Source organism: Esox lucius, chromosome 10, assembly GCF_011004845.1.
Source record: "Esox lucius isolate fEsoLuc1 chromosome 10, fEsoLuc1.pri, whole genome shotgun sequence".
Classification (NCBI taxonomy): Eukaryota; Metazoa; Chordata; class Actinopteri; order Esociformes; family Esocidae; genus Esox; species Esox lucius.
Genome location: NC_047578.1, coordinates 13,861,094 through 13,885,657, shown reverse-complemented (window position 1 = coordinate 13,885,657; position 24,564 = coordinate 13,861,094). Strand labels below are relative to the sequence as shown.

General features: G+C 41.4%; 1 protein-coding gene across 9 annotated transcripts in view; it reads right to left on the bottom strand.

Moving 5' to 3' along the window:
• The window catches only part of thrb (thyroid hormone receptor beta), a 92,680-nt gene that overhangs the window by 10,269 nt on the left and 57,847 nt on the right, over window positions 1-24,564 (bottom strand). For 5 of the 9 annotated variants that reach the window (XM_010873459.5, XM_010873458.5, XM_020050250.3 and 2 more), the window contains 4 exons: window positions 19,753-19,842; window positions 9,772-9,821; window positions 9,525-9,598; window positions 9,243-9,296 (listed from right to left, as the gene is read on the bottom strand). In XM_010873459.5, coding sequence (XP_010871761.1) covers window positions 9,243-9,296; window positions 9,525-9,531 — 61 coding nt within the window. In that variant the 5' untranslated portion in view covers window positions 9,532-9,598; window positions 9,772-9,821; window positions 19,753-19,842. Of the gene's footprint in view, window positions 1-241; window positions 870-9,242; window positions 9,297-9,524; window positions 9,599-9,771; window positions 9,822-19,752; window positions 19,843-24,564 lie in introns of those variants that run through there. The other 4 variants (XM_020050247.3, XM_020050248.2, XM_020050249.3 and 1 more) reach the window with 3 other exon arrangements.

Here is a 24,564-nt window from a genome sequence, read left to right as displayed (position 1 = left end):
ATACATAGGAGTTTGCAACAGTTCAAGTCTAGAGAATACAGATAAATACAGTGACACACTGAGGTCAGATGTAGTTAATCATCAGGAAGTACATGGTGCCCGTGGCACGTCTCTACAGATGCAGAACCAAGCCATTAGGCTGGCGCCCCCGGGCTAGTCCCTGCATCGCACCACTCTCGTGCCCCCAGCTCTCGTGCCCCCAGCTCCCGTGCCCCCAGCCCCCGTGCCCCCAGCTCCCTACCTTTCTTGTTCACCCCTTGCATCCACTGCATGTGGGAAAAGTCAGCCTTCCCCTCAGCATAGTAGTCGGGCTGATGGTGGTAATGGCTGAGAGGCACTTCCATGTTGCAGTATTCACTTTTGAACACGGGGTTGGGTCCCGGGTAGGGACAGGAGTAGGGCTGGCTGGGGGGCCAGGCCTGCTCCATGCAGGGAGGGTGGATGGGGTGCACAGGCTGGGGCTCACAGTGTCCGTAACCCCCGTGCCCATCACCTCCATACATGCAGTACTCCCCGCCGCCCTGCATCGGGTAGCCGCTGCCCATGCTGTGAGGCATGTCATACATGTCAGGCATGCAGTAGTTCATGACGGCGGACCACTGCACCAGAGGCACGCAGGCACATACAAATGGGCGACGAAAAAAAACCAAAAAAAAAAAAACTACGTAGTTATGAAAATTGGCAGCAACACAACTTTTAAAAAATAGAACTAAAATGTTGGAAACGAGAACCAATATCACATCTATTCCGTGTTAGCGTAATAAATGTAGCGTTCTATTCAGCTACTCGACATGAATAATGAAGCGATTGATACAGACGTGGTAACTAATACGTGCGGAGCTGGTAGGCGCTATGTTGGTAGAATAGATGTTATATACCGAGTCCTCTGACCAGAACTATAGCACCCAGCGCCTGCCCCGCCCATCCTCGCCCAGCCCCGCCCACACAACATCCTCACAACCGAATGGAGCAGGAGCTTTAGACGACGCTGGGTTCCTAATCTTACACCTTAAATCCTGGAAGTGGAACAGACAGACTCCTATAGGACTGTGATGTTTAGGCAGATTAATGCCCTTCATGATGTATCTTACCAAGCAGCACCATCTTGTCATATACATTTGGCAAAGTACCACTGGCAGAAGTTAAAAAAACAAAATGTCATCCACAATTCTTCTGGCATAAGATAAAGCAGTAGCAGCTACAGAAGTAGTGTCAGCAGAAGTCTTATTTGGTTTTTCAACACCTGATTCAATTTGACAATTAGATCATCAACCATATAATTAGCGTCACAGTTTAAATCTCTGAATAATCAGGTTTACTGATGTATTTCAGGCAAAAACCATAACATCAGTCTTTGTTGAACAAACATACACCGACACCAATAAAAAAAAAACTCACTTCAGCAAACCTTTACTGAAAGTAGAGAAGTTGTGAAATGTAGTCACTTCAGACTGAAATGAAAATATAATCGATCAATTACAAGGATTAATGAATTTACCATTACTTTCAGAAAATGAAGACCAATTCACTGCAATCCACGATTGACAACTCCAGCTAAAACATCTCGCTTACTAAGTCAGTGAAACATTAGAAGCTCCTTTAACGAATTAGAGCCACCTGCATACCCCATGTTAAACAAATTACTATTTACAATCGAGCAAGTGTAATTAACATACTAATATTAAAGTTATTTAGAGCAGATACAATCAATGGCAGAACAAGATTTAGTTATTATTTTGATCCCTTCCAAAATCTGAGGAAACAGATCCATTCGAGTTACTTGGCATTTTAATTAAAATGTAAGGACATAATTAATTAAAACTGTCTGACACAAGTTGATTGATCAGGTAGATTTTCAACTAGAACCGCCAAAGGCCAAACCAACTTATACATGCTTATCTTATCTTCAGACGTTTGGCCATATTGATTATGGTTCAGAGGATAAGCCTCCTGGCTGAGGGGATGCTGGTACCTATATTTTCTAATTGGAAAATCAAAGATGAACTAAGTACAGATATACGCTTGATCAAACGTATGGTTATTTTCTACCAGGGATATGGTTGCAAAGGCAAACAGATGCTAAGCAATGTATAGGTCACCTCAATATGTTTCTTTTTATTATTTTGCTGATTTGACCAGCAAAGTCTAAATGAGAGTAATGTGGCTTTCCAGGTGACTCCGGGAGATGCAAAAAGACCAAGCAACTGTTGTATTATATATTGTTTATTAAAAAGCCAAATCAAACTAATTGATTCATAGAAAAATATAATCACACAACCCACAATGCAAACATAAAAAACAAAAACATCAATGAATAAAAACATTGGCAACCTTCTGTCCGAAAAGCCCTACAGGAACTAGCCGCTCAGATTTGGAGGTGTTTTAGAGATTGTTCCACATGACAGGGACAGAAAACCTAAAGGCCAACTCTGGTGAGATTACCACCAATACATGTTTTTCGCTTCACGACACATCAAACGACATATCTCTTCTGTTGTAGTTGAGACATTTCTCATTTTTTAATAAATAAAGATGAACTAACCAGAAAACGAAAGAGAAGAGTCTCAGTTATTGCAGAAAGTGTGGTGGGCTGGATTTGAAACCATGCTGCATTGGAATATATTAGACCACAAAATACACAGGCTAACAAACGTTTAGAAATTGAAATAATACAATCTTTTAATTTAGTGAATGTAGGTTTTAGTATTTAAGTATTATCTTGTTACTAATTTGAGGAGATTGACTATAGACATCTGTAACTATAAAATGATTTGTAACAACAAGGAAATCAGGAGGCTTAAATGGTGGGAATGGAAATGGTCTGAATTCTTTCTGTGCCCTAGACAAGAACATTTAAAAACCAAATTTTGCAAATGTTGAAGTATTAAGCTAATTTCCAGCAATTCTATTCATTTTTACGTGCTTATGTAGAACTCGTATACTCAAACATGATAACCCAAACAATGAGAGCCTAGCATAATAAGTCATTATTTTTGAATATTTTATGTTTAACACTTCTGACATAACAGTAAGTTTAGAGACCAAAAAATAGCTAGTGGTCTATAAGTAAAAAATAAGATAATAATACATTTTTGGGCCTTTCAAAGAGAGAATACGTACATTTGAAATGAATTCCTCACTAACAATCACAAACACAAAGAACAACAGCATTTTACTACATGACTAACCATCTCAAATTGATTAACATTAGTTTATCAACGTACTATAGAGCAAGGATCCTGCCCTACAAAATCCTCACAACATATGCAGACAACAATCTAAAGACAACTCGGTTCTTCAAGTGTTCTTTGGAAGGTGACTGATCTATATGCAAAGGCATTAATGAACACTTTCTGTAGTTCATACATTTTTGTTAGGGCCAGTGCAGTCTGACATATAGATGGGTAGATAAAATGTTTGCTAAAACATGATCATCATATAAAGTCCCAATAAATGTTTCACAATAGCCAGATAAGGTGTAGCATGGGCATATGGTATTAACTGATTACAGTACATTAGTGGTTCACAGTTTTCTCCACAGGGACCCCAGGTTAAGAGATCACACACCTGATTCAACCAGTCAATTAAAATAAGAATAACTATGGACTTTTATGGAACTTCAACAAATTAAAACAGATTGGGCAATTTTTGACTCACCCTGTTGAAAATAACTGACCAAGTTTCATCTTAGAGTAACTACTGAATAGAGTATTAACACATTCAAATTCTAACCTAAAACAAGTTTGGATTAATCATGACATAGATGTACACCTCATTTTTAAAACAATATCAACCTTAATCCATCTGATAATTAGCACGCGTCGGGTAAACATAAGGTTCTTCAGAACGATCAATTAATCAATGACAATGCTGAACAGACGTGTGTTAATGAGAAAAAGACTGAGCTCATCACAGTGGATTTGTCCCAAACGTCTCCAATTCCCTCTGCAGTGCACTTTTGACCAGAGCTCATTGTGGCGCCTCATCCAAAGCAGAAACGTGTAAAGTGAGTAGGGGGGCATTTGGGCTGCAAACAATGGATCCAGAAAAGCTCTCTGAAAATATGCATCCATGTGACCACCCATCTTATCGTGACCAGTGACACGCTGCCGGAGTTGGGTTCAGACAACTCTGGCTAAGACCGTAAAACGAACAACACATACCAGCTGTTAATAGCAAGGCCCTTTGAGGTAAATCTGCTCCTAAAGAGGCCCCTTGATACCAGTTTAACTTCTTGATGAGGTGAAGTCCTCTGTGGCCCTTAATCTCATTCGTGTTTCTTTGAGGACTCGGGACAGAAACTGTCAAGCATATTTCAGACACTAGAACTCCTGTCGAGACACTGCAATCTGTTGTAGATAAGTGTATTATACTCAGCTCAGGCAGATTTTTTTGCCTCCTTTTCTTTCCCTTTGTCTGTGGGATTTTTATTTGTCAATGGTTACTACAATATTGTTTGAATCTACATAGAGCTACGTGAAGTCTGTGTACGTTATACATGCCAAATATTATAGTTTTACCCTGAATTGAAATGGACCAACCTTAATGCGTACTTGGCCTTGTAGAAATTCTATCAATTACCAAGGTGAATAAAACTATATGACATTGATAAAAACCTTTGACTAAATAAATGTTTCCCGCAGTGGGTGGGAATCGTAATTACACAGGACAGATCTGCCAGGAATCAATTAGTTAATTGACTGCACCACCATGCAATTCACATTGTGAACTTGTACCATTTAACTGTTGCATAACTGTTGCTAAACAGTCTTTTGCGTCCACTCTTCTGACATATCTACACTACAGGCCCTTGTGCTTTGTAATCATAAAACTCATTAAAACAGCCACATTCCCAAACGCTGCAGACAAAGGCATCAATTCAATCTTAGATGCCACGCACACACTATAAATATACTGTGTTCATTACATAGCTCTCAATTCAATTTATAAAATGATCTACTGAATAAAACATCAATACATAATTATTAATAGGTCACTAAATTAATAAAAAAAACTAATAGCAACTCAATACTCACCGAAAGCACAAGAACATATTTGGAGCAGGTCTGGGTGCTCCTCCAGAAACGGGCATTGGTAATGCCAGGCTAAATCTGTAAAGTGGTCCACAGAGGTAAAGTGATCCCCCTTACTCTGGTATAATACTTCAGGGGAGATGTCTGTTGTATTTTTGAGGTGTCATAGAAAGGCCAGCAGATCCAATAGTACATGTACAGTATATATGTACTTTAGGTAGTAATGACACGCGGTCCAACCTTAGTTCTCAGGAGCAACAATATCGGGAGAGCCTACAACCTCTTTCCTCGGCACCCAATGACACTGGAAGCCAAAGTAGGCTTTCCCCTAATATATTCCCTGTCTGATCGATCACTTGAGGTCTCGAAGGGTTCAAAGCTGGCCAAGAACAATTTTGAGATGTTAGGCTTCAGTCTTGTCAGGTTAGGGCCTGGTTTGACATGTTATCCTGTGCCAGATGTCCCCATGCAACACCGTGTTACCTAAGGAGGACATCAGGATAACACCAGACTCCAGACAACCTTCCCCTCACAAGGCTGGGGTGAGCCGAGGCAAGCAAAGGAAGAGGCCCAATGATCAATTACCAGTCCGGCGTTCACCCTGTACAAGTGCCTACATTAGCTCACAGGATGTCTGGGGCGCGAACATTGAGTTATAAGGGTGTTCTGGGTGTTGCTGCTTGTTGTTTTCTTTTAAAACTAATTGTACTATATTTTCTTTACTTTCAGAAGTGGGCCACGTGGCACCATAATGTCAACTGATCATGTTCAAAAGTTAACAACTTCTCATGGATAAGCATATAAAACCTAGATTCCATAGCAACATAAAGCATTGAAATCTTATAATGAGATGTCCCGGGAGGTTTCTTGATCATTTTGGTTTTGGATGAACCTCAGGCCATAGTGCATAACAAGCACATGCTAGTAGTTAAACACTGTGACTCATTGTTGTGAGTTGACTTGGACTTTATCAATTGTGACTCGGACTTTCTACAGTTTTTAGATTTATTAGGGCCTCTGCTTGCTGACAACATGGTGACAGCTATGAAAGTCAGAAAGTCTCTGCTTAAAAGAAAGGAGAAAACATGAGACATTTGACCACTGGCATGGAATGAATGTTGAAATAAACTATAAATAAATATATACAAATAAAATCTACCCCATTTTTCTCCCCTTTCACTTTCATATCCAATTCACTATCACGGTCATTACAACAACTCACCAGCAGGTTTGGGAGTGCCGAAGATTGTGAAATGTGTCCTCTGATGCACATCTCATCATGCTATTCTGCTTCTTATCAGACTGCTCACTCAACCAGGAAGTCGTATCAGATACTTGGGCATTGGATGAAAGCATATTCCCTAACAACTACAATTAAGCTTGTAGGAGCCCAACCTACCACAAGGACTCACTGGACTGCATTGAGACAAGGGAAACTCTACAATGATATAGGTGGCAAGGCGGTGATTTAGGCCATTGTGCTGCTGCGCTGTTTTGAATGCTGCCGGGAAGATCATCTGACCAAATTGTAAAATTTAGATTTAAAAAAATCCAACAGCAATACACACTTCATGCAAATTATGAAGTGGCTAAATGGCTGATTGTCCTTGACTTAGATTCATTGGTGGCATGAATGAGGCTGATACCACATGACATTTGCCTAAAAACAACAAGGGGTAGTGTGTGTGTGTCAAGAGGATGGAGAAACAAATGGAGAGAAAAAGTGATGGAGACAGGAGAAAGAATGAAAGAAAGAAAGGAAGAAAGACAGAGACTGAGAGGCTTTCAGATCACCTACTGATAAACTGCCAGAAAGAGTGAAGGCTAAAAAAAAGAAAGAACAGACAGAATGCTGTGTCCTGCATCCAACCTGCTGAGAAAACTGAATTATTTAAAATAGAACCTAAAAATAGAAGAGGATTCATTTATGTGTGTGTGTGTGTGTGTCTGAACCCATTCAACCAACCAGGCACAGCCTCCTCAGGGCCAAAGGCTTTCATACCATAGAAGACAGAAGTACACCAATGACCAGCCACACACACCCGCCAGCGATGAAGCTAGAAAGAAGCACCCGTGTGTTACCCTGAAACCAGTGGCACCGTGGACGACACGACTGTCATCGGCCTCACCAAACACACCGACCTCCTGCCAGGCAACGCTAACACACACGTGTCACCTGGCAGCGAGGCTCAAACGTCGGCCCAAAAAACACTCCATCTGCGATACTGTGCCAGGGGAGTGTGCTCTTCTGTTCAAAGCCCTGACAGAGAGAAACGGAACCAAATCTGGTTTCCATATTCAGCCTGGATGCTTCCACGTGAATAAAACACGGACACAAAAGCATGACGCCATCTCCGTCCCTCGTGTCATCTTATCACTAGCCAGACCCCACCAGGGGTGACAGACGGTGCACATTACTATTGAGTTCAGATCTCGGTGAGACCAAATGGGTGGCCGGATGGCCGGACTGGAAACGGCACACAAACAGCTCTTCTGGAAATTAAAGGATCAACGATCTGACATGGGAAAACTATTTCATGATTGGATCTCAAATTCATTTATAATCAGAGGCTTTGTCAACGGTAGTTCTGCCAGTCCCTTTTACCTAATTTGTATGAAATATACATTTGTTGGCGTATTAGATAATATCCAATTCAATAGGTCAACAGACAAAGGTGGACACTAGCTTTCTACAGCAGGGGAAAGTGGGGTTAGTTAGGCAATGCCTTGATTCTAGGAAACCAAACACAATTAATCTTGACAGCAAATATTGCTGGGGCCTCTATAAGCCAGACTTATGCAAAATACCACCAGTGGACTGTATCCAGCCAAAAGAGTCATTCTATCTGTCCATCATAGAACATTTTGCATGACACCCAATACAGACTTTGCGTTTATCGCATTTCCTGCCAAGCAAACATTAAATAAATCAGATTAAAAGTCTGCTGAATTACTCAAAGCAGTAAAAAGCCATAGACCACTGCAGTGTGAAGCTCTGACCTCAGCTCAGAAAACTGTCATTTTGAAATGGACTGAGGTAGTCGCTACGATATGTTGCTATGGGCCACCAGGAAAAGGCGTGTGTGCATTAGCTCTCATTAATTCTTCCACACATAATTAAGGCTGGTAAGCTAGAAACAGAATGTCAGCCCAAGAAAAAGACACTGAATGTAGGGTATTCGCACAACGGACAAAACATACTGTATTAATTGATGTTGTATACAGTTTTCATTTGATGTTGTATACTGTATTAATTGATGTTGTATACTGTATTAATTGATGTTTGTATACTGTATTAATTAATGTTGTATACTGTATTAATGTGATACTGTATACTGTATTAATTTGATGTTGTATACTGTATTAATTGATGTTGTATACTGTATTAATTGATGTTGCAGGTAATGTGGTGTGGCAAATATGCAAAGAAACTGCAGCTGTTTTTAAACAAGCTGCAAGTACACATTTAGAGCAGATATGCGACTATACAGGCAATGCAGGCATTGCAAGGTGGATTTTCAACCACGCTTTTGGGATTACAGTATGTTGGAAAATGACAACGCTTTGACTTCCTTTCCATTCAAATGCAATGTATTGTGGGCAACACCCACTCAATTACCTTAACGTGAGCTGATTCTTTTACAGTATGATGCACTGTTGGATGAAAAACATGCCTTCCCAGACTTCAAGTCCTCTCTTAATAAAGACACCTTTCTGAAGGTTAGGGCTCAGCTCAGAAGCTGAATTAACCACGGTTAACATTACCCTACAGTACTACATTTGATCAAATTGAAATATAAAAAAAGTTTCTACACACAGACCACAGCCTAGAATGCATTATCAAAAGATACATTATATTAAAAAGTCAGTATACACTATAAGCCAACAGATTCATTAATTATACTTAATAATAATTATAATCATAATAATTATCATTATATCATAAATATAATTATTTCTCCATTTCTATTTAATTATCACAGCATTATGGTGATCACCCATGAACCTTATCTGCCTGGAAGTATCGATCACTTGATATGGTGAAACTTCCCTGATCTCATCCTTACTCCATTGTACAACATATTCCTTTTTCTGTCCAAAAATCAACACGAAAGGACACATACAGGACGCATAACATGGTGATTAGTGGGGAAACACTATTTCAGCCCGGGACGACACAATGGAACAGAAGTGAATGAGGACTATTACCATTTTGCATGGCCTCATGTTTCCAGCGGGGGGTGGTGCATTTGTCTCCTTGGTCTAGAAAGGACAAACAAAAAGTGTTTAGAAACGGACAGAGATGCGATCGAACGTGCACGTCAAGCAGAGCCCACCTCACCAGCCTGACACCAAGCCCGGATATAACCCTTTGATTTTTAAAATGAACGCGGTGCAAAAACATTTGCTAGCGAAATCACTTCCTTCAGATATGAAAAAGGGGGCACAAGGCATTTGAATACTTCAGTGTTTTTATCAGTGCGTCCTCACCTGACATGCTGCAGGGCTTCAGGGCCTAGACATCCTTCTCATACCCTCCACTGCCCGCTGCTTACCTGGCTTGGCTGAAGCGAACGATGGAGGGTCAGGTTACATAGACATTTTTATTGAGAACTCACTGAAGATATCGTCACACATTTAGCACTCTCTATTCCCGGTCCGTTTTGACTACTAAATATTCGGGCCAGAGATGGTACCCGGAGCCACAGACAGTATGACGTGAGGCTCCTATTCTCACCTGTGGTCTGTGACCCGATCCCCCACTGTGACGAGTCGGCTTACACTGGCCTGCATGGAAGACACAAAGAAAGGTTTTTTCTTAGATTTTTTTAGGCTATGTATGATGATCCATTGTCCCAATCAATGCTGAAGTCACGCAAAGGAAAGTGTGCTGTCGGGAGGAAACATTTGTTTCTCAGTCCTTAAAGCCAAGAGAACTCAGCAGGGTTTGTTAATAAAATGCCTTTCAGGTTGGATTCAGCCCTGGTGTTGTTATAGGTCAGTTTTGCCCCCATGAGGAACAAGTCAACCTAAAACAAGACTACTACCCACAGTGACACCTGGTGGACATAGATGGAATAGCAACCCCAATTAACCACACGCTGTAAACTGTGCTGTACATCCAAACACACATCCACTGAACTTTTACAAGGGAGAACTGGTAGGCTTTAGGGTTGGCAGGCAGCATAGCAGTGGGAGCATCTGACAGGTAACCAAAAGAAAACCAAAACATTTTGTTCCAGTTCGTTCCTGACAATTGTGTTCTCAGTCGAAAGAGAAAGAATGCAACATGCTGTGTCCCACAATGTGTACAGATGGGTTAGACATTTGCTGTCGATAAAGATGAACAAAAGTGACAGCATTAAATAAACAGTTGAAATACTGAGATTTTTGTGTGCTTGAATAATGTACAGACAGAGGATATCAAGAATCTGGAAGGAATTTGTGAGGAGGAATGTTCCATGATTCATCAACAAAGTCTTGCAAACTGAGGCAGATCCAGGGAAAAAAGTATTAAAAAAAGGCTTTCCCTGTACAATTGTTAAAGCAAATACTTTGGGAAACGTTCCCAATATAGCTCAATCGTAGGTATTCACACTATCATTTTTGATCTTTATCAACCGTGATAAGTACTTCCTCAACACCTGTACACATGTCAACTGGCATGACAAGATAAAAACGGAGTCTGTTGTATAATATATTATTGAAGTAGGCTGGATGGAAATGTGCTGTCATCGTGAGAGTGTGTTTGGGTGCAAAGCCCAGTCTGTGAGCGGAGTGTGCTCACCATAGGCATGTCAAAGCCACATCGTTGAATTAAGAGCGCTGTAATGACAACATTTGAAAACGAACACACTTATATATACACACAGACACACACTGACAAAGAGTAACCCAGATTGTTCTGTAGCACAGGGGGCAGTTTCAGGTCACCAAGGCAGCTTTATTTTATTTCTGTTGATGTAGTCTGACCTACTGCATATAGTGTATTTCAGTCACCCGCACGCCTAATGCTGTGTATGGATTTCTGTGTGTTTGTAAAGTGTTGCTGCTGTGAGTTTGTGTTAAGGGTTCTTTGTGCTTGTTTCTAGCGTGCAAGAAACTATAACTGTCCCAGAAACGTACACATATAAGGAAGTACACTGTCCAGATGTCCTGCAGAACACCTCCACACTTCCCTGTCCTTGGTTTGACTACACTGATGGACATTCAAAGCAGCAATGACAAATGAGTCTCAATCAGAACATCTCCTGGGGTGAAACAGCTACTGTAGCTAGAGGGCTCCAACAAAGAACTGCAGCCAGCGGAAAATGTGGGTGGACAGCGTGTGTTTGTGTGTGGTGTTCATGCATGTACACACTCTCCAAAACACACACACTAACACAACAAACAAGAGATTGGTTGAGTGTTTCGGTGAATACCTAATCACAATACGGGCACATTACAGTCCTGAACTACCACAGTAATACTAATAGTTTTGAACACACAGCCTTGAATCAGCTCGAGAGAAACAGGGAGGTCATGTGTCCTCCTCTTCTCACTCTATTTTAATGTGCCTCTTATCAGAGCTGCCGGTTAGAATGATTTGTCAGCAGCGGCTTATTTAATGGAAGGCAGAGAAAACAATAGCTCTGTGATGTATGAAGTGCATTTTAAGACTGAGTCAATAGATGCAATCACACCTCAAACTGATGTCGGTGAAAGTAATTGCCCATTGAACTAACTGATAAGTGACTTGACTTAATGTAACACATCTGGTCTTCTAAGTTGGTTAAATAAAAACCTGCTTTGCCTTGAAGGAATAGGGTTGCTGACCACAGTAATAGACCAATAACTGTTCAGCAGTGTAAGGATGGGTTCAAGACAATCCTATTAGCCAATCAGGGCTGTGTATGCAAATATATTGTAATTCGCTGTCCCACACAATCAGAAAAATAATTTCAAGGGCCAAAAACAGGCAAAGGGTAAAACAGATTTTAGTTATTTTTATTAAATGAACCCAATGATTTATTAGACAAACAGTGATGGTGTGATAAATAAAATGACAGAGAATACATGAGGGTTTCTGAAAACCTAGCTGTGAGTAAACTGATTGACATTGGCTGGACTCCAAACACAAAGTACACAGCCCCTAAGCCCATGCCAAAGCCAATTCCCTGGGGGAATGTCCATCCAAACCGGATGCAGTTTTGATTACCATCTTAAGTGCCAGTCCAAGTCAAAAAAGCTGCCCGGTAGGCACTTGATTTAGCTTTAGAGGATGAGTGAACAACTTTTGTCATTTGCAGGGCTGATATCACCCACAATTCAATGCAAACTGCAGTGCCTAACGATGGTTCTACTTGTCAGGTAGATGGCTAGTAATTTAATTTTGAGATTGGAGGTGTTCTAATTTTGTCCTATTTATGCTTCGCTCACAAATATGTGTATAACAAACCAATGAACAATATTATTTGGCTATGTTATTTAGAGCGCTTAAGTGAGACTTTCACTAGACACTGCCTTCGAGAATCCAATCACTGCCTCTCAGTTAGTTTCCAAATTGTGGGACTAGGGTTAGAGGATGTCTCCCTTTCACAGATTAGGTAAGGGGTCCCACGAAGGGCTGTGCAATTGACCAGCAATGTCTGGGTATGGGGGGGGGGGGGGGGTTAGTAACTGAATATGGATGTCTTTCTTTTCACTTTCTAGCGACTCTTTGTGGTGGCTTGGGCATCTCAATGCTCAATGGAGGTAGATGGCTAGAAAGTGCATTCCTTCCAGCACTTAAGGATTCCAATACTGACTTACTGGTTAAGCGAGCAGGGGGATAAGAACTAGAATGGCATCTGATCGGCTTCCCGAGTACACATCTTGTCACTAATTGTGCCAAGTCCACTGGGGGTTGCTGTGATAAAGCCGGGCCTTAATCCCAAATTTTATATCATAAAATTGGTGAGAAAAATGGGGAACACATTGCATAGCAGGGCCTTGCAGTGGGTTGAAATGGGTTCAACACAGTTCATGCTTAATCCCTGAGGTAAACCAGCCTGCCAACCTAAAGGAGTTCATCTAGTACGCGGGGCTCAAAAGTATCCTCATCACGTTAGCATTTTGTGAACTGTTCAAAAACACAATTGAGTTGTCAAGGAAATAACATTTCCTTAACAACTTGATGAACCAGCTACAATACAAAGGATTCAGTGAGTCATTCCACTAGAATGTTGAGGTGAGTATAAAATCAGGGACACAAGGAATCTCAGTATTTCAAACACTGCCGTATCGCTGCAGAAACAAAAAAGAAAAGAAGCAACACTCCTTTTGGATGCGTAGGGACAGAATAGAAAAACTTCTGACTTTTGAGGATCGTTTGGCAGCCTTTGCTGCTCTTTCAAGGTAATGTGGGTGAGGTATGTTTCATGCGTTGCACCAGAACACAGTTGGTGATTCCACAGTTGGTATGCATATTGCATGCTAATTATGCTTGCATGACTTCCACAAACACTACGGTAGCACAGTCACGGGCGGGCTGAGCAATGAGAAGGACTTCTGTGAGTAAAGGAGGGAGCAGTTCTCCTAGTCACATGAACATGATGGTGCTTTCAAGACAGCTGGGAAGTTGGGAAAGAATGAGGTCAAATGACAGCGATTTCTACGTTGGAAACTGAAAACAGAAGCATGAGTAAGACGCCCAGTCAAATGTATTTGAAAGCACTTTAGCTGGACGTCAGATATTTCAGAGTTCCTCTTTGTTTTGAGTACGGAAATAGGCTAAGCGTGTATTAACATTTTATGCCTACTTTTTCCATAGACTAACCACAACATAGATCAAATCCTTTTAGATATTACAGACTGGGATTCCTTAGAAAAACGTCATTATGAAATTGGAAGAAATGTTAGACCCTACCTACATTAACTGAAACGCGAACCTAATCATAATCACTGTTTCAATGTATCGTCTGATATGCATACATTACACTCAAAACTAACGAGGAAAGCCGTTGCCTGAAACTAATATGTGGGTTGAGCACAGATTCCACAGAGCAAAGAACTTCACCACGCAAACCTGCTTTTCATTTCTATTGAGTTCAACTTGCCAACATCTTGGCATCTGAACTTTTCATCATAGTTTGAGCACGGATGTAGTGTTCAAACAATGATACAGGAGTTTTGTGTCACATTTAAATTGGCATCCCAGGTAACCACTGAAGAGACCAGCCTCGTGCATGCTCATGCACACGCACACACACACAAACAGACACAACTATTGGTATCATGGCAAGGGGATGCCAATGGCTTTGGGCTGTGTGAGGCTCAGCTCATATCAAGTATAATCAGGTCTTTAGATAACATGTCTTTACAGAAAATCATTTTAATTCCAGATTTTCATTTAAAAAAAGTAAAGGCCAAGTAGAGGCTTATCTTGATCCGTAGAAAAGAGAGAAAGAGTACCAAGTATGTGGATTAGACTTTGGTGAAAGGGCAAGCCAAAGCAAACTGTACTGGCATCCAGCCATATGAGACAGTGTGATTCGGTGTTTGGACCGGATTGCTCCAGCAGGTTCCTGCTATATATCGAAGAGTACGAATTAAAGTCGAGTACCAATTCTCTCACACCGGAAGCATCCAAATCTTAAATCTGGACTACTGCTGTTTACTGCTGGTCGCGCTTCCTGCTTGTGACATCACACTCCTGCAGCTTGTGTAAAAAGCTGCAGCCTGTCTGGTGTCAGGGTCTCCTGCTCAGCCCAGTCCAGGATCTTCTCTTACATAGCACCCAAATCATGCAACCAGCTTCCTATTAAAGGGAGTTCAATCTTTTCAGTCCACTGTCGCCTCGGTGTCCCCCCAGAAGAGCTGGAGGAAGTGTCTGGGGAGAGGGAAGTCTGGGCATCCCAGCTTAGACTGCTGCCCCCGCGACCCGGCCCCGGATAGGCGGGAGATGATGGATGGATGGATGTTGCCTTTTGTTCACTAATCCTTCACATAATATTTATTCCTTCTAGCACTGACTTCACAGCGTTTGTGTGTTTATTCCACCTTGCTTTCTTAAGATGAATGCACTGGCTGAAAGTTGCCCCAGGTAAGGGCTTTTGCTAAATGACACACATCCAAAAGGGCAAACCAAGTGCCTGTTTAAATTTTTTCCAGGTTTTAGCCAGCTAGCGAGTGGCGGCAGACAGACGCACACAAGTGCTGTTGTCTCCTTCACCATGGCAACCTCCTTTCAGGCACAGCTGAACATTTCTGATCTGTATTTTTTTGGCTTGTAGACTCTGATGAGGTCACAACATTGTTTAAAAAATTGAGCAGCCATGTACCACGTTAGAAATGGTTGTATTCCTTTTTATAATCGCCACACAGCATACTCGTTTGTTTTGAATTTTATGGTGTAAAGGGATGGGGTTGGCTGCCAAAATGAGTGGCTGGTTGATTTAGAATCTGGCACATTTGCTGGTTAATAATAAAGTTAACTTGAAGTCCTGCCTAGAAGAATTAAGTGCTTTTAAGGCTGCTAACGATCTCAGAGCACTTAACGATTTTCAGACATACAGCTAATTTATACAAATGACTCCATATCCAAAGACCAACAATGGCATTTGTTAAAGCAGTTTCACAAACCTTATTTACCTCATGAATATCCAGGTATTGTATGGTGTACAATTACAGAAAGGATACCCTTGTGTATTTATCTTACAATTTACATACTACCCATTCATTATCAGACTTATTTTGGAGTATGTTGTTAATAAAATGTATAGAAATATAACTTTTGTATGAATACATTTACATCAATTTACATTAAAATTAGAATTTACACAATAAGAAGCCTTTTCAGAACCACATTTCTCATTTAATTTATGCCAGGGTACGCAGCTACAGAAATGACAAAACATTGATAATGGCTGATTTTGTTATATGAATATCTGTTATTGGTTTTTGGCCAACAATTTCCTTATAGGCACATCTCTGCTTTTTTGGGGGGAAAACTACATAGGTCTTACATTGAATATATTGACATAGCACTCACGGAATGTAGTGCCTTGGACCTGTTCGTATTAAGTCTGTTATGTGTTTAGACAAATAGGACCTGCTGCTTTCACTGAAACAAAAGCTGTTGGAATAATTCCATTAAGCAATTATGACAAATGAAGACACAATAAACAGGTATAAACACAGATTAAATAGACATCCACTCACACCTGCACTTGAAAACACACAATAAAGGCCACCAGATGGTGTTTTCAGTAGGGCCTTTTGTGATGAATGAATCTATACAGAGACATTTCGTTTGATAGCCTGGACAGCACTTATCACATTACATGAAGTTGAAGCTGTAGCGCTAGGGGGAAAATCGTGTGAATACATGGGCATGTCTTCCTGTCTGTGCTGTTCCACGGGGATACAACAACCCCAAAACACCCCAACAGCAACCAGAACCCCTGCTGTGTGTTCTGGAAGAGCAGTCCGTCACAGCGTTAGATTTCCCTACAGAGGGAGAGGCTAAGCAATTCAAAGTGAAGTCTATCAACTCCTCCACAGCTTACCTAAATAATTAGGAAAGTTGACGATTTGTGAACAGAGTGTCTGGACCCGTCTGTACTGGACCTATAGTATAGGCCCGGGTAAACCAGTGGAGCACTACAGTAAAGGGTGTTGGGAGGCAGTCTGGTACTAACCAAGGCCTGAACAAGGAAGTAGGCTGGCAGGTCTCATCGCTCAGAGGCTAAGAGGAACTGCCTGACCCAACCAGTTTCTGTGTGTTAATCAAACACTTCACCTTCAAATCATTTAGCAGACACTGTTATTTCAGCTGATATCGGTGTGCTCCAATGTGTACTATTAAGGCATTTCACAAGACACTGTCAAGGAATTTCCCTCAACAAGTAGCTGTATGTATTTGCGGGGTCAGTGCCAGAAAGGAAAGACAAGTGGTGATGGATTGTTGTGTGTACGGTTCAGGTGTTGTACGGTTAGTGAATTGCTAACTGTTCAGAATGTAGATTCCGGTTAGAAACCGGAATCTACAAATTTAGTAATCACATAACTGAAATGATCCCAGTTCCTTTTACAAGATGATAAATCATCAACCCACTGTGCAAAACATTAAAAATATTGTACTGTCGAACATAATATGTCAATGTTTTGTTAAATGGAACCGAAGAATATGCATAACAAACTGGACTTGCTAAAATGAATTGAACAGGAAACGACGTTCAAAACACATCATCCAATGCACATCCCACCAAACCCTTCTCCTTCTAATCACACATCCCGCCAAACCCTTCTCCTTCTAATCACACATCCCACCAAACCCTTCTCCTTCTAATCACACATCCCGCCAAACCCTTCTCCTTCTAATCACACATCCCACCAAACCCTTCTCCTTCTAATCACACATCCCGCCAAACCCTTCTCCTTCTAATCACACATCCCACCAAACCCTTCTCCTTCTAATCACACATCCCGCCAAACCCTTCTCCTTCTAATCACACATCCCACCAAACCCTTCTCCTTCTAATCACACATCCCGCCAAACCCTTCTCCTTCTAATCACACAGCTCACCCAACCCTTCTCCTTCTAATCACACATCCCACCAAACCCTTTTCCTTCTAATCACACATCCCACCAAACCCTTTTCCTTCTAATCACACATCCCACCAAACCCTTCTCCTTCTAATCACACATCCCACCAAACCCTTTTCCTTCTAATCACACAGCTCACCCAACCAGGACGTTAACACAGTATGTTCAAATTGTAATATTTACAATGATTTTTGTTAAACCTAGACTTAAGAATGTCTACCATCATGTTTGCTATTAAAGATATTTTAAAGGGTAGGTTCAACCGTGACCATACTTTATCACTCCTACTGTATATCATCTCATATGCAATTTAGGCATATAAAGCAACGGCAAAGTTAACAGCTACTGTTTGAATTCAACCCTGAATTCAGCAGAATGTAGACAATAAAATAGGCTTAGGGTTTCATGCTCTGGCTAAATTAAAATGTAATCAAATTGAGTGATTTTGGATTGTGTTTGGTTGGCAACACAAACAACATTTAAAGGAGATGTACTGTATCATCTGCTTCAACAGTTCCATCTGTTTCAGCTGTTGCTCTGTCTATGTCTGGCTTTAATTTCAGTTAGGTTTACAAATAAATAATGTTCGATTGACATTTCCACCTTAACCCAAAATAACATTGAATGAATAGGCCTAAATCTATAGTTGCCTTAACAGCAGCCAACATACCTACATTGTATGTTCACATGAACTGGAACGTGATGTTTTTCAATCACTGGTTTTTCAAAACATGGAGTCATGGAGAATTATTTGATATACTGTATTTGTTTTATTCCAGCTACAAATATGCAAATTGACTGACTGAGGTTATTTTGAATAGCCTGGCAAATCCTTTGGTAAAAAATATATACATCTGGATCCCAGCTGTTTTTGTTTCACTTGGCTGCCAGCTGGTAATCTTTTGAGAACATTATTTGAGTAGTTGCCTGGTGCGTGAGATGAATCCTAGATAGGTGAATACAGCAGTGCTAAGGTGGCGTAAGGACATCTGATAGCTATACTTTCTGGCGCAGGGTTGCTTTGGCATCACCCAAGTGGGTGCCTCATAGAGGAGAAGGTCAGTGGCTTTAAGACTCCAGTTTCACAGATCTGCCCACTAAAAGATCATTTACCCTCTTTTGACAGCCATGATCTGACCATCTCCATCTTTGGAAGATGCTGCATTCAAAGACATGGTCTAGAAGCATTTTGAGACTGCAGAAGTAAAAATAAAAGTATTTTTATTAAAAATGATCAAACAGACATTATTGACTGAAATTGTATAAGTCACAAACCCATAAATCCTAACAAAAATACATTTTGTTTCTTTGAGTTATTACACCATTAGATTTTTAGATCCACTTCAAACAAGTTTCATGTAGGCTTCCACTGCCTCGGCGTATTGACGCCTGTGTAAAAATCTAAAGGACAAAGTGACTCTTATCAATGTCTTTGCCTATATTTAGCCAATCATTGTATTGTAGTGTATTGATACAAATATGTTGACAAACTTTGCCTTGTCCTATGTGGTTTGCCTACATGGTTATAAAAACGCAGGGTCTGGGTAGGTCTAAACGAAACGCAGACCTTATTTCTAAAACCACTTATGTGATAACGTAATGGTGTAATGCGAAAAATAAACATTTTCAGACTTTTGGAGATTATACATGTCATCTATTCCTTTCTATTTAAAGAGAATTTTAAGTTTGATTGTTTAACGTGACTGAAAGCATAGTGACAGCACACTGAACATTGTACTAACTTTGGCTGTCTTTTTGAGTGGTTGAATATACATTTGTATTCCATATTATACCAGATAACGTAGTATGATATGCCCAGTGGGTGTCGTGAACATCTGAACGTTCTCTAAAACAGGCCTCATATGGTTTCAAGAAAGCATGGACAAATAGGAATGTAATAGCCCACTTTTCAATTTCTTTCACAGTATTGCTTTGACTTGGCAGGGTATTTGACATTCATCTCTGCATGTCTGTTTCTGCATTTTCATGTGTCTGTGTGTGTGTGTGTGCTGTATTGCTGAGGCCGTGTAGAAGGGCTGGTTTCAGCTAACGGCTGTCCTTTTCTACATCCCCAGTGTATTGGCAGAGCAGAGCATGCTGTGAGGTGCTCTGGTTGTGTGTGCGTATTAGTGAGATGTTGGCCATTCTTACAGGGGGGGGGAGGGAGGGAGGAAGCCGAGGTGTCTCACTCTCTCCAGGCCGGCTGGTCTGAGGAGCTGCCAAGCCCCCCGAGACAGAGCCCTGAAAGAACAGGAGGTGAACAGAGGACAGGGATTACATTTTATTACACACATTTGTTTCTGGGCTCATACACATATAGCTGGTTTCGTGGACACAGATAACGCCCGGCACTGGACAAAAATTCGAGCTCAGTAAGAATCTCCATTGAGCTCGATTTTTTTTGTCCAGGACTGGGCTTAAACCGTGTTGGCGAAAACCACGCCGAAATGTTATAACAAGTACTGCCACATGGTGTCCTTTTGAACTGTCACTGACTTAAAGTATATTTCTACAGTACTAGCCCAACAAAGCTTTCAAAGTTACACATGAAGAGACATATTCAGTGACACATATGACAAACGAACGCAGCTTTTATGCTTGCTAAAAGCAAGGGGTTTCAAGCAGACCGCCATAGCTCCTGTGCCCAAAAACACTGAGGCGCCTACAATACCTACATGACTACTGTCCAGTAATACTCACATCCGTAGCCCTGAAATGCGCGGAAAACATCCACACCACAAGAGGAATACTTAGGTGAGAAAGAAGTTAATCTACGACAGCTCAGCATAAGGCACCGTAACAGCCTCCTCACTAAGCTCAGCCCCCTGTGACTGAACGCCTCCCTCTGCAACTGGAAACTGGACTTCCTGACAGGTCGCCCCCGTGTGGTGAACGCCAGCAATAACCCATATCCCACAGTCACCCTCAGGTGGCGTGATTTTTAGTGTCCTCCTGTACTCCCTGTTTATCTATGACTGGGTAGCCGTGCACAACGCCAACACCATAAAGTTCAGGTAGGCAGCAATAATCTCAACCTCAGCAAGACAAAGGAGTGGAACATGGTTGCGGGAAACTGAGGGACAAGTACATCCGTGGGGCTGATACAAAGTAGGTTGAGAGCTTCAGGTTCCTTGGTAGGCACATTTCAGAGACATTAACATGGTCCACGCACACACACACAGTGGTGAAGAGGGCTCATTTGTGCTCTCTTTCCCCTCAGGAGGTTGAATAGGTATTGGCACAAGCCCTGAGATCCTCAAACAGCTCTACAGCTGCAACACTGACAACGTCTTTACAGGCTGCATCACCGCTTTGAATAGCAACATCCGAGATCACGATGCGCTTCAGAAGGTGGTGCGAATGGCAGAGTTCACCACCAGGGCTGAGCACCCTGTCATCCAAGACCTCTACACCAGGCAGTGTTTAAGAGCAAGGCCCTAAAAATAGTCTGGCAGGCACGGCCAGCAGTACCAGTGCATCATGCCTTTAGAGCACCCTATACAGCTTCTACCCCCAAGCCAGATTGGTAAACAAGACCCCAAAAGACTCTTGGCTTGGTCCGCTTTTTAAACAATCCTTTTAGTGCTGAGTCCAGCGTGTGTTACACTTGACTCTGCCCACAGACATGCACACACACATTCATTCACACATAACAAATACACCCATAAATACTGAAGCTCCTCCCCACACAAATACACTCAACAAAAATGCTGCTGCCTCGGTTTAGTATCCATCCTATTACCCAGTCTCCTTAACTCCATGATGAGGTAAGTTAGCGCAGAACCTCAATGATTGCCCACTGACTGGATACTGGTACCTTCTGTGTACCGTATGTAGCCAGGTTTCTGGCATTTCTTATTGTTATTTACAGTATAAATATTAGTTGTGTCACTGTTTTATATTTAGGATAGATGTTGTATTTATTCCTCTCCGTCTCTTACTTTACAACTCTGCATTGTTGGAAAAGGTCTGCATGGAAGCACCTGACGTTAAGTCTACAGCTGTTGTTTATGAAGCATGTGACAAATGACATTGGATTTGATATGCAATGACACACAGAGGAGCCAGAAGCAGAGTGTTTGTATACGATCCAAACCAGAGGTTCATAATCCAGTCTACTTCTCCAGAAAGGAAAGGAGGGGATCCGATAGAGCGATCACCTTCGCATTTACCTTAACTCCAGCCAGGTGTTCAAATCAGATTTCTCACTCCAGCCAGGTGTTAAAGTCAACTGTGTCACTACACACAGGTGTTTGTTGCTCTAGCCAGGTTTGGACTGCCTTGTCATATTGTGCTCTAGCGCCTCCCCGTGGTATGTTGGGTACCTTTAAACCATCGTTCATGTGGGCTTCAGGAGTCACTAATTTGAGACTAATTACATGGCACTGCTGGAATAGCAGATGTGTAGAAGTGAGCAGAGCTAGAGGGCACAGACTTTGGGGGCCAGCCCACTGTGTGATCACAGGGATGAGTGCTGAAGGGGGCACTGGGGACAAAGTGGGTGACAGCGGGGTAAATTACATGTAATATATTGAGGAATGTTTTAGCTACGGGTCTAGAATCTACATCCAGGAATTGGTCAGAAATGACATTTTTACAAGGGGTATAAGGAAGTACATGTAGGTGCTGGTCATATAATTAGAACCTCATCAAAAAGTTGATTTATTTCAGTAATTCCATTCAAAAACTGAAACTTGTATATTATATTCATTCATTACCCACAGACTCATATATTTCAAATGTTTATTTCTTTTAATTGTGATGATTATAACTGACAACTAATGAAAATCCCAAATTCAGTATCTCTGAAAATTATTACTTAAGACCAACACAAAAAAATGATTTTTAGAAATGTTGGCCAACTGAAAAGTATGAACATGAAAAGTATGAGCATGTACAGCACTCAATACTTAGTTGGGGCTCCTTTTGCCTGAATTACTGCAGCAATGGGTTAGGGTTAGGGTTAGGGTTAGGGCGTGGCATGGAGTCGATCAGTCTGTGGCACTGCTCAGGTGTTATGAGAGCCCAGGTTGCTCTGATAGTGGCCTTCAGCTCTTCTTCATTGTTGTGTCTGGCGTATCGCATCTTCCCCTTCACAATACCCCATAGATTTTCTATAGGGTTAAGGTCAGGCGAGTTTGCTGGCCAATTAAGAACAGGGATACCATGGTCCTTAAATCAGGTACTGGTAGCTTTGGCACTGTGTGCAGGTGCCAAGTCCGGTCAGAAAATGAAATCTCCATAAAGTTGGTCAGCAGCAGGAAGCATGAAGTGCTCTAAAACTTCCTGGTAGACGGCTGCGTTAAACTTGGACCTCAGAAAACACAGTGGACCAACACCAGCAGATGACATGGCACCCCAAACCATCACTGACTGTGGAAACTTTACACTGGACTCTGGGACCTTGATTTCCAAAGGAAATGCAAAATGTACTTTCATCAGAGAACATAACTCAGCAACAGTCCAGTCCTTTTTGTCTTTAGCCCAGGCGAGACGCTTCTGACACTGTGTCTTGTTCAAGAGTGCCTTGACACAAGGAATGCGACAGCTGAAACCCATGTCTTGCATACGTCTGTGCGTGGTGGTTCTTGAAGCACTGACTCCAGCTGCAGTCCACTCTTTGTGAATCTCCTCCCACATTTTTGAATGGGTTTTGTTTCAAAATCCTCTCCAGGGTGCGGTTATCCCTATTGCTTGTACACTTTTTTCTACCACATCTTTTCTTTCCCTTCGCCTCTCTCTATTAATGTGCTTGGACACAGAGCTCTGTGAACAGCCAGCCTCTTTAGCAATGACCTTTTGTGTCTTGCCCTCCTTGTGCAAGGTGTCAATGGTCATCTTTTGGACAGCTGTCAAGTCAGCAGTCTTCCCCATGATTGTGTAGCCAACAGAACTAGACTGAGAGACCATTTAAAGGTCTTTGCAGGTGTTTTAAGTTAATTAGCTGATTAGAGTGTGGCACCAGGTGTCACACACAATATTCTAATTTGCTGAGATACTGAATTTGGGGTTTTCATCAGTTAAAATAAATAAACAAATAAACTTGAAATATATCAGTCTGTGTGGAATGAATGTGTACATTATACAAGTTTCACTTTTTGAATGGAATTACTGAAATAAATCAACTTTTTGATGATATTCTAATTATATGACCAGCACCTGTAAACATTTGATTTGTAGAAAGTTTTAAAATGAAACGGTCGCTTGCTGATACAAAGCGGACCTGCTTCTTAAGAAAAACAATACGTTCCTCAATGTGTTTGCTTCTCAAGTTGTGCCAAAGGAATAGGTAGGTGCAGTGTACTGATTAAAGTTTACTAGGTTTTTTTTCAACTAAAGGCGGGCTCTAGGCACTGCAGCATTTAAAGGGAATTTCCAACGGAGCCACAATGCCTGTAACCCGCTTTCGGATTGAAGCCAGGCCTAACTTCATTATTTCCCTGCGTTTCCATGGTGATTAAGTTATATTTGAAAGGTTGACTCAATGTTTCAGAGCAGAGCTTGGCATTCATCTCCCATTCTGCTAGAATGGATGCAAACATGTAAAAATACTTTTGTCTTCAAGTCCTTCAAGCCACAACATGTTCATTATATTGTAATAATTGTCCAGGGAGGAAAGACATCAATTTACTATTTTTTTAAATCTTAGTTTAAAATGAGTTTAAACATTTGTTTTTCATATGATAGATATTTGCGGGTATTTCATTCATTTCATTGACAGGATGGTAGGAAGGAGAGGCCCTGGAGACACATCTGCACATGGAAACAGGGAATAAGGGAATAGACGGTCAGCCAAGGAGCCTCAAGAGGTCTTCACCAATTTCATACAATACCTTTTATGTAAGTAGATTTAACGGCAACTCAATCCTCATGGCTATATGAAGGTGGTACCCGTAGGCAGACAAACAAGTCGCTCAGAGAATGTGTTTCAGGAAATCCAATTAATGTCAGTACAAAGATACA